The sequence below is a fragment of the Podarcis vaucheri genome (assembly GCF_965113315.1).
Source record: "Podarcis vaucheri genome assembly, chromosome: 4".
NCBI classification, from domain to species: domain Eukaryota; kingdom Metazoa; phylum Chordata; class Lepidosauria; order Squamata; family Lacertidae; genus Podarcis; species Podarcis vaucheri.
This window is the reverse complement of record NC_138762.1, coordinates 71574226-71592895: the sequence shown is the minus strand read 5'-3', so window position 1 is coordinate 71592895 and position 18670 is coordinate 71574226. Positions and strand designations below refer to the sequence as shown.

At 39.7% G+C, this 18670-nt stretch overlaps 1 protein-coding gene across 1 annotated transcript in view; it reads right to left on the bottom strand.

Moving 5' to 3' along the window:
* Window positions 1-18670, bottom strand: part of ANOS1 (anosmin 1) — a 99890-nt gene that overhangs the window by 65918 nt on the left and 15302 nt on the right. The window contains exon 2 of the mRNA XM_082220088.1: window positions 17666-17713. Coding sequence (XP_082076214.1) covers window positions 17666-17713 — 48 coding nt within the window. The remainder of the gene's footprint in view (window positions 1-17665; window positions 17714-18670) is intronic.

The window sequence follows — 18670 nt, the reverse complement described above, 5'->3', positions numbered from 1 at the left end:
ATGAAACACATGAAACACAATATCATCTCAGGAGTAATATGCTCTGATTTTTATAGCCTTCTAATCCAGTTCAATTTCTTACTTAAATAATTTCACCTTGCTTGGATTTGTGGAAAGCTTCCATGAGAATATCTACAGAGCAGTAAACGTTTGCCAGGTCATAACTTCCTTTTCACACTAAGAACTCACACTGACTACAATGAAAGATTTGCAACAAGAAAAAAAAGCAAAGCTTTAAAGCATTTGGCATTTAGGGATTTTATTTCATGAATCCTTTGAGTCTCTTTATCAGCACAATTGCTGTTCCAGGTGGTCAGGGGCAAATAAATTATACTTTCTTTACATTTCTGTTTGTTTCAGCCTAATTTTAAATTTACAAACTTGCGAATGGAAGACGTATGGGTTTCTCTGAAGCAGAGAGAAAATATGTGGGTATTACAGTTGGGACATTCATCAGGAGCACACATGTTTTCAGCAAAGGAATAGTTATTCGAGTGGATGGGGGAGGGCATTTTAAAAACAGTTGAGTCACAGAACACAAACCAAAGTAGTACTTTTTAAAGATACACATCTATTTCACCTTCCCCCCCCCATATGACTGAAGGTTTAAATATAGAAATGAGAGTATCTTCTCAATGGCAGATCCTTTTGTTCTATTGAGTAAATGTTGAAAAAAGAACATTTGCAAGCCAGAAAATGTTAAAATAGCAAGACAAAAGTGAAGCTAGATTCAAACAGTTGATCTCATATGAAAAAAGCAAAGATGGGAACAGGGGACCAAGCAGGACATAATAAAATGGTTCCCCTTTCTTGCCCCTAAGAGTGTATGGCATGGACCTAACACTTTTCTAACGGATTTTACCTGGTACTGATCCAGAAGCACAAGTGAGAACAAAACCCATGGAAATTGCATTCCCCAAGTTCAATTACTGGGACATACTGAACAACTGGAAAATTTTATATCTCTGCAGATCCTTTTTAGAAGCAGAGTCATATTGTTACCATCAGATATTACTGTGGGCAGATATTATCATGCTAACGTAAGCATATGCTATTAATTATGCTATTTTATGAAAATTCAGTATTCTAGCCAAACATGTAAAAATGGGGCCAAGAACAAAGGACGGTACCTTCTACTGAGTCAGACAGTGGGCCCCATCCAGCTCAACATTGTCCACATTGACTGGTAGTGGCAGCTCCCCAGTATGTTGTGTTAGGCAAGAGTCTTTCCAATCTCCACCTAGAGATGCTGGGGATTGAATATGGGATCTTTGGCATGAAAAGGATGTGCTCTGCCACTGAGCTTCCCCAAATATCTTCTGAATAATACAAATAAATAATTTCTACTGTAAATTGAAACACAACTCCAAGGTCCAGTTTATGTGCTCACTGGGCTAGCAGTTTGAGTCAAAAACATGGAGGAAAGGCACACTCATTTCCCATTCATACGGCATCACATGTTAAGGAAATGTTCCACCTCCAAGGCCCATGATCACCTCCACATAGAGCACACACTTCACATCATCACTACTGATCTGTTATAATTCAACTTACACACATCACTTCCCCTTAAAAGGTTACCATGCATATGGACCTTGGCCCAGAAGGCTCAGAAAAAGGTGCTATGTATGAATAAGTTAACTGGAGAACAAATCAGGCCTTGGACTTCAAATCTGACAAGCTCAATAGCATTCAGTACATCTCTCTCCAAGAGATATTCCCCAAGGCAATTTGTAAAGACTCAAATGCATATTTGTAATCACATAGGGAGGCAAATATGTGAAAAGAAATGTTGTGAATACTACACATACACCTCTCCAAGTAGCTTCTGAGCATGAGCATGATCAACCATTCGCTGTGGATGAGAGTATTACTAATAGTGTTGATATGCCTTTAATCAACAAAATATGAAATACTGTAAGTACTTTTAATGATGGCATGAAAAATGCTGACATGAGCTAACAGAAAATTAATCAGACAATTCAGATGCCATGAGTTTTGCCTTGCGCCACAAGATCAAAAGACTTCTGGAGAACAGCCATATGTGTATAGAAAATTGCTAACAACAGATCCCTGCTACATAAATTGTGGATATCTGAATATTAGAATATTTCAAAAGGCAAAAATAGACAAGTCCAAACTAAAATTATTTAATGTTCAGCCAAATAGGGATCTCCAAAGACTCTGAATGCTAATGCTTCAACCAGCATTAAGAAACAAGTAACTGGGTTAATTCTGTCCATTACCAAGAACAAAGAAGGGGCATCCATTGATTTTATTTTCTTTAAAGTTCTTAAGAAGTTTGAGTCTTGGTTGACCACAAACTTGACATGAGCCAACAGTGTGACGCGGCAGCTAAAAAAGCCAATGCAATTCTGGGCTGCATCAATAGGAGTATAGCATCTAGATCAAGGGAAGTAATAGTGCCACTGTATTCTGCTCTGGTCAGACCACACCTGGAGTACTGTGTCCAGTTCTGGGCACCACAATTCAAGAAGGACACTGACAAACTGGAACGTGTCCAGAAGAGGGCAACCAAAATGGTCAAAGGCCTGGAAACGATGCCTTATGAGGAACGGCTAAGGGAGCTGGGCATGTTTAGCCTGGAGAAGAGGAGGTTAAGGGGTGATATGATAGCCATGTTCAAATATATAAAAGGATGTCACATAGAGGAGGGAGAAAGGTTGTTTTCTACTGCTCCAGAGAAGCGGACACGGAGCAATGGATCCAAACTACAAGAAAGAAGATTCCACCTAAACATTAGGAAGAACTTCCTGACAGTAAGAGCTGTTCGACAGTGGAATTTGCTGCCAAGGAGAGTGGTGGAGTCTCCTACTTTGGAGGTCTTTAAGCAGAGGCTTGACAACCATATGTCAGGAGTGCTCTGATGGTGTTTCCTGCTTGGCAGGGGGTTGGACTCGATGGCCCTTGTGGTCTCTTCCAACTCTATGATTCTATGATTCTATGATTCTATGATTCTATGATTCTAAGAATGTAGCTAGTGTCTTTTCACTTGTATTGTATACAGCAAGTGGCATTTTTAGGTTGTGAGCAATAAAAGCTCAATGTAACACAGTTAAATCTATTCTTACTACAAGGCAAAGATAAAATTACATGACATTGCCTTGAAAAGTCATGGCAAGGGGGAGTGGGGACTTGACAGCTCTTCCAGGCTCTATTTACTGTTCTTGCAGCATTCACAGTAACTGTGATCCATAATCAAACAAGGACACAGTATCATGTTATCCACAAGCTTGATAGAATATAACTCAATGTGCAAATTGGGTACAATAGTGGAGCTCATGTAACTGCTGATGCACATAATGTTCTGCTTCAATGAGGTCATGAAGAAGGACTGGCCATGATCCTAAAATTTCCTAACCATGAGAATCATTTGTATTTGAAGAAGTAAGAAAGCAGGCATTAAACACATATACTTTTAAAAGGTCTGTGACTGTTAAATAAAAAAAAATGGATTAATTGTTCCACATAGTAAACAACAATTAGGATGCCTTCTTATCAAATAAAGCAGTGTATCATGTAGCAATTTAAATATCAAGTGTGAAAATAGGTGCTAAACCGAAATCATCAGAGTAAATAAAGAAGCAAAAAGGTCAAAGAAGGTCTGACAACTTTATAGTCTTGACTTTGCCATGACAGATGTCCCAAACAAAACTAAGCTTCTTGTTCCAAGTGACACAAGTTTCATCCTGGTTTCTAATTAAGGTGTTAAACAGCTCTATATCCAACAAGCTGAAATTGTTCACCCATCAAAACTAAATACAAATGTTGCTTTTTTATTTTAAAAGAAATTGTGAAACTCAGAATTTAACACTTCACGAAGCTGCGTGTATCTTTGAGTTTTACCTGAGATAATGCTGGAAACAAACCAAATGGGCAGGGTATAAATAAATTTATTATTATTATTATTAGTGTTACAGATCTTTTTGTCACAGAAAAGATACAAGGATAACCTTGGCTAAGTACTTCACGCTCACCTTCACCTACCCTGCAGGCTTGTGGGAGGATAAAATGGGGATAAACTCCCCTAAATTCCTTAAAGGGGAGAGTAGGATACAAATGTTACACTACTATTTATCATTTTATGTAAAGGTCTTCTTGTATTCTTTACAACATTTGCCACTTTGGTACCGGGCCAGGTTTAAGGTTCTTGTGCTAGTTTGAAAAACCCTAAACAACTTGAGCCTAAAGTACTTAAGGGCTGTGCTCCACCAGACCATCAAGATCTTCTGATGGGGCATTCTTAGTGGTCCTCCTGAAGTTCAGCCTGCCTTTAAAAAAGGATTGGTTTCAGATAATAGCACTGGGTGATTAAGTGTTGCCCCCTGGCAACTGCACCACAAGATGCCTCTATTTAACATCTACATGAGGCCATTGAGAGCACTCATTAGATTTGGGGTGAGGTGTGATTAGAGACTGTGCAAGCCCTGGACTGGAGCCTGGACTTAGTTGTGGGCTGGATGAGGGCCAATAAATCGACATTCAATCCTGGCAAGCTGGAGGTGCTGTGGGTGGGCTACTCCTGAGTCCAGGCAATTGGTCAACTGCCTGCTTTGGATAAGGTTGTATTCCCCCTGAAGGAGCAGGTTTATAAACCGGATATGCTCTTAGATCCATCTCTGTCACTCTAGGCCCAGGTAACCTCACTAGCTAGAATTGCCTTTTAGCAACGCATCTAAAATATTTATTGCAGTTGGTATCTGTCCTGGATCTGAATTGATTTTATGTATGTTTTGATGTTTTAAACTGTTTTTATATTTACCGTTCTTGCAATTGTTTTTATATGCAATTGTATTTAACTGTTTTTATATATGTAACAGTTTTATATGTCATTTTTATTGCAAATAACTTCAAGAAACCTCATGGTAAGCAATTCATAAACAAAATAAGCAACAACAATAGCCAATTTGTCCTGAGAATCCCATCTGTACAGAAGCAATGACCGCAAGTACCAAAAGTTTACAACCAATGCTTACACAGGAGGATGCTCAGAGTAGATAAATTATATGATCCCACATAAAGCTTAGGTCTTTACTGTTGCTAAGGATGAAACATTACAAGGAATAAAACTTTATGTTCAGGTTACACGGTGTTGTGCTATGTGGGGATGTGGTACTAGTTCATAACATTTCTTCATCTTTTCGATGTTAAATTCACATCTCTATAGCAAATTTTACAAGTGGCGGTATTTAAAAAATACTGATTTTCAAATCTTTAAAAAGATATTAATAACTTTAGTTAGAGAATGTCCAGCAACCACAGCGATATTATTCAATTACCCGATGCCATTGTCATGTAGATATACTTAACCAAAATAAGGATACCAGAAAATGTAAACAAACGTGAAGTTTACTCCAACACCACCAAAGGGGAGGAAATGTTTACCTCCCATTTAGTTGCCAGCTGTAATTTAAGAAATACTTAGCAAATCTGTAATTTCCTCACAGATAGCTAAAAATGGGTGGATATTTGTTTTCAGAGGCTTAAATAGTAGGTGTCAGCTGTCCATCTTGTGCAAGTTTTCAAGCAAGTTTTCTGACCCTGCCTAAATTTTTTCTCAGCAAATGCTTTTAATGAACTTTACATCCGTAACTGCCACCCAGTGAGTGAATAATGAGAGTTACAGATATCAGACAGCAGTATAGTCCAGAACCAAACAAATATTAACAACCGTTAAGCGGACAGCTCCCTTCCTGCTGAGCACAGCCAAACTCCAAATCAGCACTTTTGCCACCCAAGAACAAAAATATCTAGCTCACAGAGACGCACTGGATCAAGACCCATCTTTTAAGGGGAGAAGTGATGGGTATGTGTCTCTTAAGACACTGAGCCCATACAGATGGCAACAACCCTGCAGAGAGCACTGTCTCATTCCAGAGTAGTTGGTCATCTATATCATTTTCCCAAGAGGGAAAAATATAGTACTTTGCCACATATGAAATGCAGGTCTATGGAAAAGCACATGGTGAAATGATCATCTGTATGTTCTTTTTCATCCATCAAGTCCTGTAAAATCAGTATTTGCATTGATGACTAACCTTAATGAACAGTGAGTAGCTTGACACTTGTGTAAAAGGTTTTATATTGCCCCTTGTATCTTTACTTCTTGGGAGGAGGAAGTCAAGCCAAAACTGAAACCAGAAGCTCTTTTAATGAGATGCTTTTGCAATGAAACAAAACTTAGATTTAACTGTAAATGTCAACCCCCTGAATACATAAAACCAGTAACCCGGTCAAAACAAGTCATTCAAGAAACAGAAGTTCAAGAGAGTCTCTCTTTGGGGAGTTGATAAGAAAGGCTGTCCACTCATTCTATCCCTCCAACATTAGGACCAAACCAACTGAAATTCAGATGATCCATGATCTGGAATCCCAACGTTTTCCCCTTAAAAGCAGCTGTGAGGGTTTCCAAGTTGATTATGACCCAATTATGAAGGAAGGGGATTTAATCCTGTAAATATACAGCTTCCCTGTTCAATATACTTCCTTTCCCTCTTCCACCCCTCAGCAAAGCTGCAGTTTGCCCTGTAGGAGTAAATATAAGGATAGAGAGGCAAGCAAAAGAGTATATATTTTCCAGGTAATGACTGGAGAAGAGACAAACATGGTAAAGGCTCCAAAATAAATTCTGCATTTGTTTTGACTTGTTTTTCTCAGACAAAAAGAAAGAAAGGACTAAAATAGTGAACCTGTGGGCTAGTTTGAAATTTCAAGAGAATTATATACCAAATGATGAACGGAGCCTGGTGTCGCTTTTTCAAACCAGAAATGTCTTCTTCATTTACATCGCAGGACCAAATCAGAAATGGTTAAATGCATTTTTGTTTGACACAAAATATTTTTAAAATGCGGATAGCATCAGTACCGGGGCTCATAATTATCAGGATTGCAGCAAACATGTGCTCTTTCCTCCCCTAGTGCACTGCTGAGAAGCCATTGATCCTCCACTGAAAATATTTTCAGTAAAAGTGAAAACAAGGCTTCTGGATAAAGGCCCTGTCAAGTAGGGTTGTTATTGGTTTTTGCTAGTCAAAGTTTAGTGTCCTTCATCTAAACTGTGCTATAACATCTTCCGCCACCTACTAAATCACTGAGCAACAGGACTCTAGGATTAGTTACACATTACAAATTAATACATCTTTAGGTCCAAATGGCACACAATGAGAGTTCTTAATGTTGTCAAATAAAATTGTCTATCTTGTAATACAAATATGCAACTCACCACTAAAAGTCAGCCTTCTAACCAAATGACTAGAAGGTAGATATTGTAACAGGGATCTGTCAAGGCACATTAGTTGAAAGCATTATTCAGTGCTAGAACTGTTAATCATATAGAAGAACAAGCACTGCTGATAGGAGGAGTCAGAAAGGCTTCTGCAAGCAGAAATCCTGCTTCACCAATCCTTTGCAGGACTGGGTTTCTTCTAGATCAGTAAGTGATTAAAGATCATGATGTGAAGGGTAGGAGTAAAACAACAATTTTCACAATTTAAACAAAAAAGTAGTGAGGTCCCCTACCTGTACTTGGAATAAATGTTCTATTTCATGTATTTATAAGTAGGTTTGAATCAAAGGTAGCAAAGTTGGTGGACAGCACCAAAATATTCAATATGGTTTTAAAAAATGGAAAAATCAAGTAACTCCAAAGGATTTCTCCAATCTGGGCTCAACAGGCAACAATATGCTGAAAAGAAGTTCATTGTTAGGTAAATATAAAGTTATAGCCATGGCAGGGGATGGGGTTCTAATTTCACCTATAAACTAATGAGGTCTGAAATTATAGTAATAATCAGAAAAGATATCAAGGTGAAATTTTCAATAAAAATATCAACCAAGTATAGTAATGGTGAAAAGGACATGTTAAAAATTATCAAGTATTTAAATTAAGTCTTTTGGTATTATAAAACCTTTATACAAATGTATAGGACAACTGTATGTAAAATACTGCATACAGTTCTTGCTCAACTCAACCTCAAAAAAAGCTTATTTGTAGAGCTGGAAAAGGTGTAGAAAAGTATCTAAAACTTTCATGAAGTTCCAGATTATAAGGAAAAGCTAAGGTATTAGGACTTCTTTATTTAGGTAAAAGGCAACTGGGACATAATATGACTTTATGAAATAATTCACCATTAAGAGAAATTTCTCTCTCATAATACTAGAATTTTGGTCCACTCGATGAAATCAAATAACAATATTATCCATGTTTCCTCAAAAGTGAGACTCACTGTTCAGTGTGGCTTGTTTCATGAATCTGAGGAAGTGGGCTGTAGTTCAAGAATGCTTGTGACATGAAGTTGTTAGTCCCTTGCAACAAAAACTAGTCTAATATTGCTACCCCCTCTGAAGACAGTCTTCAAAGTTATACATCATACTTCTTCTGTGATATGAAAATGTTTGACAAACAAAACAAAATATTTCAATGTTTTCCCAAATTTCCACTTTTTCCCTAGGGGCGGAACACACACACACACACACACACACACACACACACACACTGCTTTTACATGGCTTCAAAATTTCTGCAAGTTTTACATCTGTAAGTCCTAGAGGCATTGATTTCATACCTTTTCTCCAATCCCAATTACGGAGAGCAAGACATACAAAGGTTACGGAAAACTGTGCGACTAGAGACATGGGAATGCTGTTTAAAAGTTTTACGCAGTAAATCTGTTACTTACTTTGAAATAGACTTGACTGTTAATTTGTCTACTGTCTCAAAGCACTGTCTGTCTTTAAATCTGTTTGATCAACTCTGCTTCGGCACTGATTGAACTACTGTTACATGGCACTTAATCAACTGCTTTATAGATGGCAAAGATTTACAGCTGATTAGCCTGCATAGTTCAGCTGCTTTTGCTAAAAGTTCTAGGAAAGGATTGTTTTTGTGCCCAAATTGCTCAAAAGAATGGAAAAGGGGCTTGGTTAGAATCTGCAGTGTGAATATCCCAGATTCTCAACACAGTGCTCACTGAAGCAGATAAAGCCACATTAAAGGAGAATTTACTGCTTCAAAATGCCAGCCTTAATAAGTATCTTTTTGTGTGTGCTTTTTTAAAAGCCTTGGTACACCACTTTTCCCCACATCCCTTTATTGAGCAGACACACATATACTATAGCTGGAGATGTAAAACTAAGCCTCAAATGTTTCATTAGGAAAAAGCTATGAGGTTTACATTACTAGTCCTCAACAGTGGCACAATTCAGAAGTTAGCAATGATTCTGTGTCCTTTGGAGCGAGGGGAAAGCAGTACTCAGCAATGAATACTTTATCCTTGGCAAGTTAAGTTCAACAATTCAGTTACAGACCAAGAATACAGTGATCAAAACAGGGGCAAATAATTCAGTAGAAGAGAGAAGCAAGACACCCAGTGGTTTCCTCTGCAAAATATAATCTTAGTGGAAATTTGTATCAGTGAGTAAATGCAGGGTGTCACTAAACATGAAACGCAAATCCTTCTTACTGAGAAATGGCTCCTTCTCTCCTCAATGGTTACAGAAACTGCAAGTATAAAGGGCATTACATACAACTAGCTCAATTCTGACAGACAGACACACCGTAATGTTAGAATACCCTATCCTTCAATACATCTGAAGCACGTTCCTGTGTATTTACTGCAAGAAAGTACACTTGAAAGCATAGATTGCATCTGCATTTAACAAGGCGTGTTTAACGCAAAAGAAAATAATGTCTGAAACAAAGAGCATTTAGAACTGGAAAAGAACAGCTTTTAAAGGGTAGTTTAAAGCAGCTGTTTTTCAGCATGGCCAGCTATTGTCTTTTGATAGATAGGCACAAGGCAGAAGGGTTTGAAACTGTTAAGCAAACAAGTGTTCTAATCACATCAACAGGAAACATGCTTCCACTTTTGAAGTCAGCCATCCATTGAAGGGGCTTGATGGTAACTTCTTTGTTAGCAATTGTTTCCAAAGTGGAGAGATTCTTTAAGAAAAATGCAGGAATCTTAATACTTATTGATATGGACAGGATTCTAAACGCTGGCTACTTGTACAAAAGGAATTCTGTAATGTGTTTTGTCAAAGGTAAGGCAGGAATGGGAAACTTCTTCAGCTCCAGATGCTGATGGACCATTGCTCCCATCATTCTAGACTAGGGCAATGATGGAGTGTGTTTCCATGGTGCCTGGGGCGGGGCAAGGCACATAGGATGAACAGACTCCACCACACCCACCCAGCCCTCGCCACTGCCAGAGGGACACTAACCTGATTCATCGCTGCCTCTTGGTCTCCCTCCTCTCCAGCCTCTGCTTCTAGACTGCTCTATGCCACAGACTCTTCCTGCTCACTAAACCATGTTGCCTTTTCAGCTTCCAGCACCTCCTCCTCACCATCTGCTTCCTCTTCTCCCTCTGATCATTCATTGTCATCATACCACCAATCTCCTGGCTCTGAGCCTTCTTGGGGGTTCCTCAACTGGTGCCTCCCTCCACACCCCTGCATCCAGCCAATCCATGACACTTGGTAGCAACAGTTGAATGAGTCAACTACTGTGTGCATTTGGCCATTTTGTTAGTAGGAATATGCACAGGATCTATATCATTTGCTGCATTATAAATCCAGCTCTGCTACTTTGTAATTTATAAGCACCCCAAAACATTTTAACTATTACAGATAAGAAATCCCTATATAGCAAATTTCATAAGCAGTGACAAGTGAAGATAGGCTTGTAGAATGCTGTTTTCCTTTATGCAGGGGTGCCCAAACTTTTTTCAAAGAGGGCCAGATTTAATGAAGTGAACATGCGTCAGAGCCGCCCAAAGTTGTTGAGCTTTTTTTTAGGATTTTACACCAGGGCATATACTGCCACGGGGGCCAGATTAAATTGATTGACCGACTGACTGACGGGCCAGATTAGGCCCCCAAAATAGATTTTGGACGTGCCTGATTTAAGGTCATCACATGTATGGGAAAGGTAAGCAACATGCTTTCTTAGGTATATTTTTAAAGCTAAAACACATTCTAAGCAAATATACCCCAAGATATTCGAAGTAAAATGTGCCCCAATTTCAAATATCATCCATATTACCATAATTTTCATACATATTTTGTGAATATGCCACATTTTAAAATAAATCAGCATGTTTATTTTTATTAAGATACACCAGTAGAGGAAGCCATTCTCTTTCTTCTCTGTTGGTATAAAGCCTGATTTCAAAAATAACTTATCCTATTCTCTCACAGGTAATACTTAAAACCATTGCTCTACTATAAAGTTACAACCTTGCATGTTTTTTTAAAAAAAATTTAGAGCTGTGATGCAATTTTATAAACCATACAACAGTAACTCAGCATACTTTCCAAAAGAAAGGGCTGCTCGTAGAATTATATTTGTATTTTTTGTAATGAAATGTTCCCATTAGTCCTCAAATGCACACTAATATGTTTGATAGAAGTCTCCCAGCATGAAAACATAGAACACCTACCGTAAGAATGACAGTACCATGGGGCAGGGCAAATCACAACATGATTTCAGGCTGAGTTTGATGCTGGAGGCACAAATGAAAACTGTGCACTTTTATTTCAGCGGACTTTGACAGATGGAAGGGTGCAGCAAATCTCTAATTGTTTAGATCATTAACTCATCTTTCCACCTGCATTCTCTCTGGGAAGAACCCAGTTGGAAGCCTGAAGAACAGCTCACAGCAGCATTTTGGAGTGTGAGCTATTCTACAAATAAATTGGTTTTTTTCCCCCTGAAACATGATGTTTATCTGGCTGCTGCGTTTGTATCCTTAGTTAGCTTTTCTTTCACGAAATCCTCTCTGTTCTGAAGACTACAGATGGCCTTTTGGCCTTGCCATTGGGTCAATCAATCAATGACTATTGTCAATGTATTGTCGGCACAGAGAAGAAAAAAGAAAAGAATACCAGATTGAGATTCATGGTGCGTCATGATGTATCACCACTTATTTCCAGCCCTTGTAAATGCCACTGAATAGGCATCCCTAAATTATGCTCTCTGGTCACTTAGTTTTCAACTGTGCTCAAACTGCAGTACTAGAATTCAAATGTGTAGAATTATCAATGTTCAAAAATTACCTCAAAGTAGAATTTCCTTTCTCATAAAACGCTTGCATGCTTAATTATGTTAGAAGTAATTCATCCCATCAGAAACATATCATCAGTGTTTATTCACTATAATGGCCTGTTTCACACAGTAGGGTGGCCTTCTTGCAGTAGCCTGTTGCCTTCACAGAAGTCATTCATTCATATGATCAACTTAATATATGAGCTGGAAGTTTACAGTTCTCAGCTACTTCTGTCTCCTATGCACATTTCAAAGTGCCAGAGAAAGTTCTTGCAGCTGCAATTCTAAACTATAGGCTCATAAATTACATTGCTGAAAGGAATGAGCAACCCTTGCTAGTGCTAAAATAAGTAAGTTAGCCCACTATGAACCAGCCCTTAGTAGTAATGAATACTATTTAATAACAAATAATTAGCAGTATTTAAAAGCAGTTGGGGTCCTTCCCATCCATGTTGTTACACTGATTACAAATTACAACAGCATGAAATTATATGAAGTTTATATATAACCAGCTTATTGTGCTGAGGAAGAAGTGATTTCTTCTGTTGACATATAGGGGGCTTTGGGGGATCCAAATGTGCTTGTGTACAGAAGCCTGTAGACAATCATGCAGCACAAAGGTATCTTATTAGAAACTGACAAACAGGGGTGCACACTTAGACGTATTAATGGAGTGGACAGAATCAGCACAACTTGACACTTGTCAGGCAATGGATAATTAAGGAGGGATGATGGTTATGCAGATCTTTGAAGGTGATGACAAGAAGATTAAATCAACTGCGGTACATAATTGTGAATGAATGGCCGGATTCAAGGAAGAAGAAAAATCAAAGACAAGACTCAATGGAACAAAGTTTAGATTTAATTAACTCTTTTTCAGTTGATGTTTCATTCGACAAGATACAGATATCCTTGAGAACATTCAGCAGCCTATCATATTCCACAAACAATCCAACAGCAACAACTTCAGGGTTCTGATATTTGCTGTTAATGGAGAAATTTGGGAAACCTGAAATAGTAGACCATGCTGGTATAGAAGTTAAATTCTGTCCCTTTTTTCCCCTAGGCATTGTCAACTGCCTTAACTAAGACTTGCCAAGAGTCTGGAACCAATATAACAGAAGGAAAAAGGGAGCTTCAATGCACATTATATATTTCCTAAAATTTATACACTGTTTGATTGCGAAAAACCTCAAAGCAGTTTACAAAAAATAGCAGAATAGCATAGCCTCACATGGACCGTAGCATGAGTCAGTCACCACTTTTCTCCTCCAATGCAGAATCTGAATAAATAAATATCTTAGAACCAAAATTCATGTTGAAGTCGAATTTAATGAATAGATTTCCATGAGCATTTGCTTCCTACTCTCTTCTGTGTCTTCTACCATGCTGCCCCTCTCTACAGCTATTGCCTCCTTATCCTTTCTTGGTCAATAAATTACGGTATACTAAAACTGGACTTCCCCGTGGCAAGCAAACCCAGCAATACCACGTGAACCTACTTGTGGCATTAAGAACTGTGATACTGCAAATCTTCAGATTCTCAAATTAGGCACCAGAAACACATTCCAAGTCCGAGATGCACAACATTATGGAGGACAACCCCACCATACATTGTTCTATTTGTTTCAGCCACAAATCACTCACCACATAACAACTTCCTTTGGCAACAGCTCTATGGCTATGTTGTTTAAGGTGTACTGTTCACCCCACTCCTAGCAATGGTTCCTTTCCAGGACAGAGTTGGCATGTATAGGCACCTTGATAAAATGTCCTATTCCGTGATTAACCATGAAACATGTGTGTCACAAGAGCTAGCAATTGCCAGACACCAGCATTCTTGTTATTTCCTAACTAGATACCAACCCATATACATAGATATATAGCACAGAAGAGGGTAAAGGGCTAAAGCTCTCCTACACACACCCCATACACAAACAAGTACCAATTCTGATTGGGCATTCAGTAATGGTTATTTCTGAATGGAAAATAATGAATTCAGGGGCAATGAATATGCTTAACATTTAATGTAGTCTGCCCCTCACATTTGAACCAATTTTGTGGCAATTTAACCTAAAGAGAGAAAGTTGTGTGTGTGTGTGTGTGTGTCAGAGAGAGGGACAGAAACATAGAGGGGGTGGAGTGAGAGAGAACATTCAGAACAGAACAATATTGAAGAACAGATGAATGTATGAAATTGTTTTCATTGTTTCATTACGGTTTTGTTTTCAGGTAGCTTACTTTGGGTCATAACAACCTATTCATGTCAACATTAATTACCAGCAGCAATCATGAGACAGTGACAGGCTTTGTTGCCCTTCGTTGGTTTTTATGAAGTTTAGTAGTCCTAATTTAAAGAGTCGCTTGTGAACATCACATGGGAAATAGCTTGATGGATGTTCCTAATTTCACAGCACAACTGCATCACTCAATCAATGGAGGAGACACCAGGGTTAAACATTATTTCTTAAAAGAAATCCTGTATCTGTACAGAAATTCTATAAAGGACATGACAACTAATCCCTAACTAAACTAAGTAATTGTGAAATTTGGAGGATTACCTCCCTAACTGACCCTTTATGTGGAGGACTCCCACCAACATCCATCTTACATGAGGCCTATAACTGCTTCCTTAATCCCCTAATTTCTGCTGCTACCAGCCATTTCTGGTAATATCTTATTCCCCAAATGACACATAAACAGTAGCAGGCGTAAGACAGATAAACAAGAAGGCTTACTTTAAAGGTTAAGCAAATATATTATTTATTCAATCAATACTAGTAGCAGACAGCTTGGTGAGGAAGTGGTGTTCACCTGACCTCCAGTCAGTCATGTCACTGCTGCTCACTAGGTGGTGGAAGGAACAAGGTCAGTGCAATACAAGTGCAACAGCAGGAGCAACAGAACAGCGCAGTGGAAATGGACTGTGTAGCCAATCCACTGATCCCACAAGTGCATTTGCACCGCACCAACCTTGCCCCTCCTCCTCTATCTCCCTATAAGCAGCAGCAAAATCTTCCAGAAGACAGGTGAGCACAGTCATGCCACCCAGCTGTCCACTGCTGAAATGTATTTACATGATTTATATGATTTAGCGGGTTAGATAGAATTACGATACTTGCATTCTTGCTTGTATAGTAGCTATTCTGTTAAACCAGTTCCTCTTCTAATCAAAACAAATAGCCCTTCTCCCAACTTCTCCTCCAGTTAGCACTCATAGAAGTCTCAACTGAAGTCTTCCTGCTGGTCAGGAACTCTCAAAGAAAACATCACAGAAAAGGTATTTCAGTTGCACGCACAGACACACACACCAGCTTGTGAGAGATTCATTGTTGTTGAGAAATCCATGTACCTTTTTGTTTCAAATGGAATGTCTCAATTCATAAAACACGGCAGTTCTTCACTGAATATCACTCCTTACAGCACCTCAGAGCTTCTGAGATTTTGGTCCCCACTTAATATAAATTCTACAGAATGTCAACTACGTATTAAATATAGATCTCAGCAAACTGCAGTGCATGTCCTTGTACCATTATGAAATCATGGAAATTTTGGCTAAATACTGTTTTACCTACCATTTTTCTACAACACTGGTTTAATAGTTTAGAAGGTAAAATTCTAAAGCAGGGAATAGACGCACTCGGCATTGTATGGGAATGAAAAGAGCAGTCAGTGGCTAAGCCCTGTGGTTCCACTCTGACCCTCTAAAGCTGAATAATAATTGTTGCTTCTCTCCAGGCAACTTAGCAAGATGGTTTTCCAGTAGAATCAAATAGTTATTAGCTCACTTGCACTCTAATCTTTCAAGGGTCAAAGAGTCAACACACACACACAAAGACAACAGTAAGACTAGCTGAAAGCACCAAAGAAATTAAATTAAAGAATAGCATAAAATATATAATCTCAGGGAAAAGCACTTCTCCTTTCTTGAACAAGAATTGCTTGTAGAATAAATATTAAGTACATTTTAGGTCATGTAAAATTAACTGGCACAATCCAGCTCTAATAAAGCAACTGTAAAACCCCACGGGGTGGTATCCAACTACTAAGTCATACTCAGAATATGCTCAATGACTTGGTTTGCATGTTGTCTTACCGTTCAGCACAAATAAGATAGCTCCTGGAGCTTTGCTTCTCCCTGGCCTTTTGAGCTCCATGCAGCAGCTAAGACGCGGTGTGTTGTCCAAGCCTAGGCTATTTCCTCCTTAACCATCATTTGTAATTGGGTTCAGATGTTACACCAAGCAAAACATTGCCCAAAGGGGCTGCTATCTCCTCCTCACGAGGCCAGCCTTTTTGCACTAAGCCATAGTTTGGGCTTAGTATGAAATGTGAGCTATTGAGCTCTGTTATATTAATGGGTCTACTCTGAGTATAACTAACACTGACTATTGCCCATTAATTACAAACAGAACAGAGCCAAGATGTTTAATTGAAGTAAATGGAACAGGGAAGCAGTTGCATCACAAGGTGGGGGTGAGGGGGTGATTCACCCCGAGTACCATGTCTGGGAGGGTGACAAGAAGGCACCCCATGCGGTGCTTGCCCTGCCGCCCCAGCCGCATGTGAAAGATCCTCTGTTTACGACTGTAGCCGCGAGCAGAAGTTCCCACCACCGTCCGAGCGGCGCTGGCGGCAAACAGCTACGTACAACACATGTGCAGTGTCGCATGCATGTGCTGTACGTAGTGATGCCACACATGCACTGTACATAGGGGTTTGCCACTGGCACCGCTGGAGCACCATACGGACCATGGTGGGATCCCTCTTCCCTGACTCGCCATAAGCGGCTCCTGCTTTGCTGCTTTACAGTGAGCCAGGGAGGGGTGGATGGGAACCACGGCTCCCCATCCCTCCCTCTGGGTTTGCTGAGCGGCAAAGTGGGAGCCGCTTACGGCAAGCCATGGGCCCCCCTCCCAGCCTCCCTCCCTCCCTGGCTCGCCGTAGGTGGCTCTCACTTTGCCACTTTACAGCAAGCCAGGGAGGGAGGGAGGAGGAAGGACGGACGGACGGGAGTCATGGCTCCCGAGAGGACAAGCTGCACAGCTTTGCCAGTGCCCCAGCAAAGCGGCATAGCTCCCCACTTCCTCCAATGCCTTAGGTTACTTTAGAGTTGTGGGGGTGGGGCGCAGAGGCGTAGGAAAGAGACCAGACATTCTGCACCCACCCAAGACTTCCAAGCCTACCCTGAGCTGTCGATGGGGGGGGAGGGGGTGACAAAAAAAAATTTCGCACCAGGTACCACATGGGCTTGCTATGCCACTGCAGGGAAGTTCTTACGGGGCAGGATAGAAGAAGAAGAAGAAGAAGAAGAAGAAGAAGAAGAAGAAGAAGAAGAAGAAGAAGAAGAAGAAGAAGAAGAAGAAGAAGAAGAAGAAGCTGCCACAAAGTTTTAATATACAGCAAGTGATTACATACATATATTCATTGTTAACAAGATTTTAAGAGTTTTGTTGTATGCGAAGAATATGGAAATAAATGCATTGTAGTGCTTAGGACAAAATGAAATGTATAGCAATCCATAAACAATAAAGTACAATGAAGGATAACATTTTTGTACTGTATCTTTGAGAGAGAGAGAGAGAGGAAGTTTCATACCTTTGAACACTGTTTGTGATTCTGGCACCAGACTAAGGAACCATTATTCTGGGGGAGAGAGAGAAAAGTAGAAGTATTAATGACATATCTCAAGCTAGGCCAATATTTCCTGTGCATTCCCACAGTACCTCTTTCCCACTCTGAAAACAAAACAAGAATTTGTTTCCATTTCTGGTTAGGTTGGTGACTTTCTAAGAATTTTTTGTGATGCCAACTTCCCTTGCTGACTTGACCAACAAGGTGATAACAAGGGTGCTCAGTCGCAAGCTTATTCCCCACAGATAAGCCACTTGTGAAGAACATCCTGGAGAATTGAACCCCCTGCTCAGTCAAGGGTGAGGAACGATGCCAAGGAGTGTGGTGGAGTCTCCTTCTTTGGAGGTCTTTAAGCAGAGGCTTGACAACCATATGTCAGGAGTGCTCTGATGGTGTTTCCTGCTTGGCAGGGGGTTGGACTCGATGGCCCTTGTGGTCTATTCCAACTCTATGATTCTATGATTCTATGACTCCTTTCCCACTCCATCATGGTTGTGTGTTTAATTAGGTTTCCCCCCTCCCTTATTAAACATTAGTCCCTGCCCACAAAGTAATTTGGGACTATATCCAAGGTGCAGAGGGTGGTCCCAGGTTGGCCCAGGGCAGTTCATCTTGACTGGGGTCTGCAGACTGGAACCAGAGAGTAGACTGGCAGAGTTGTGTGAAGTCCTAATAATTAGTATATAGCTTTTATTTTATTTTAAAAAATGATATATACAATTCTGGACATACACCTCACAGCAGATGTAAAATAACATGGGTAGGAGCACTAGCAGGCAAAATCCATATGTTCATCCACCCAGTTCCTTTGATCTTTTTATCTTCTTTTTTGAAGCGTAACTGATAAGAGACAGGGTGCTGTAGCTCTTGACATTGTGTGCACTATCCCTAGCACATGTGGTGCTTTGGAAAGGTGCTTCTTGAGTCATTACCATGCCTCAGACTAGTCAGGATGGTCAAGTAAATACC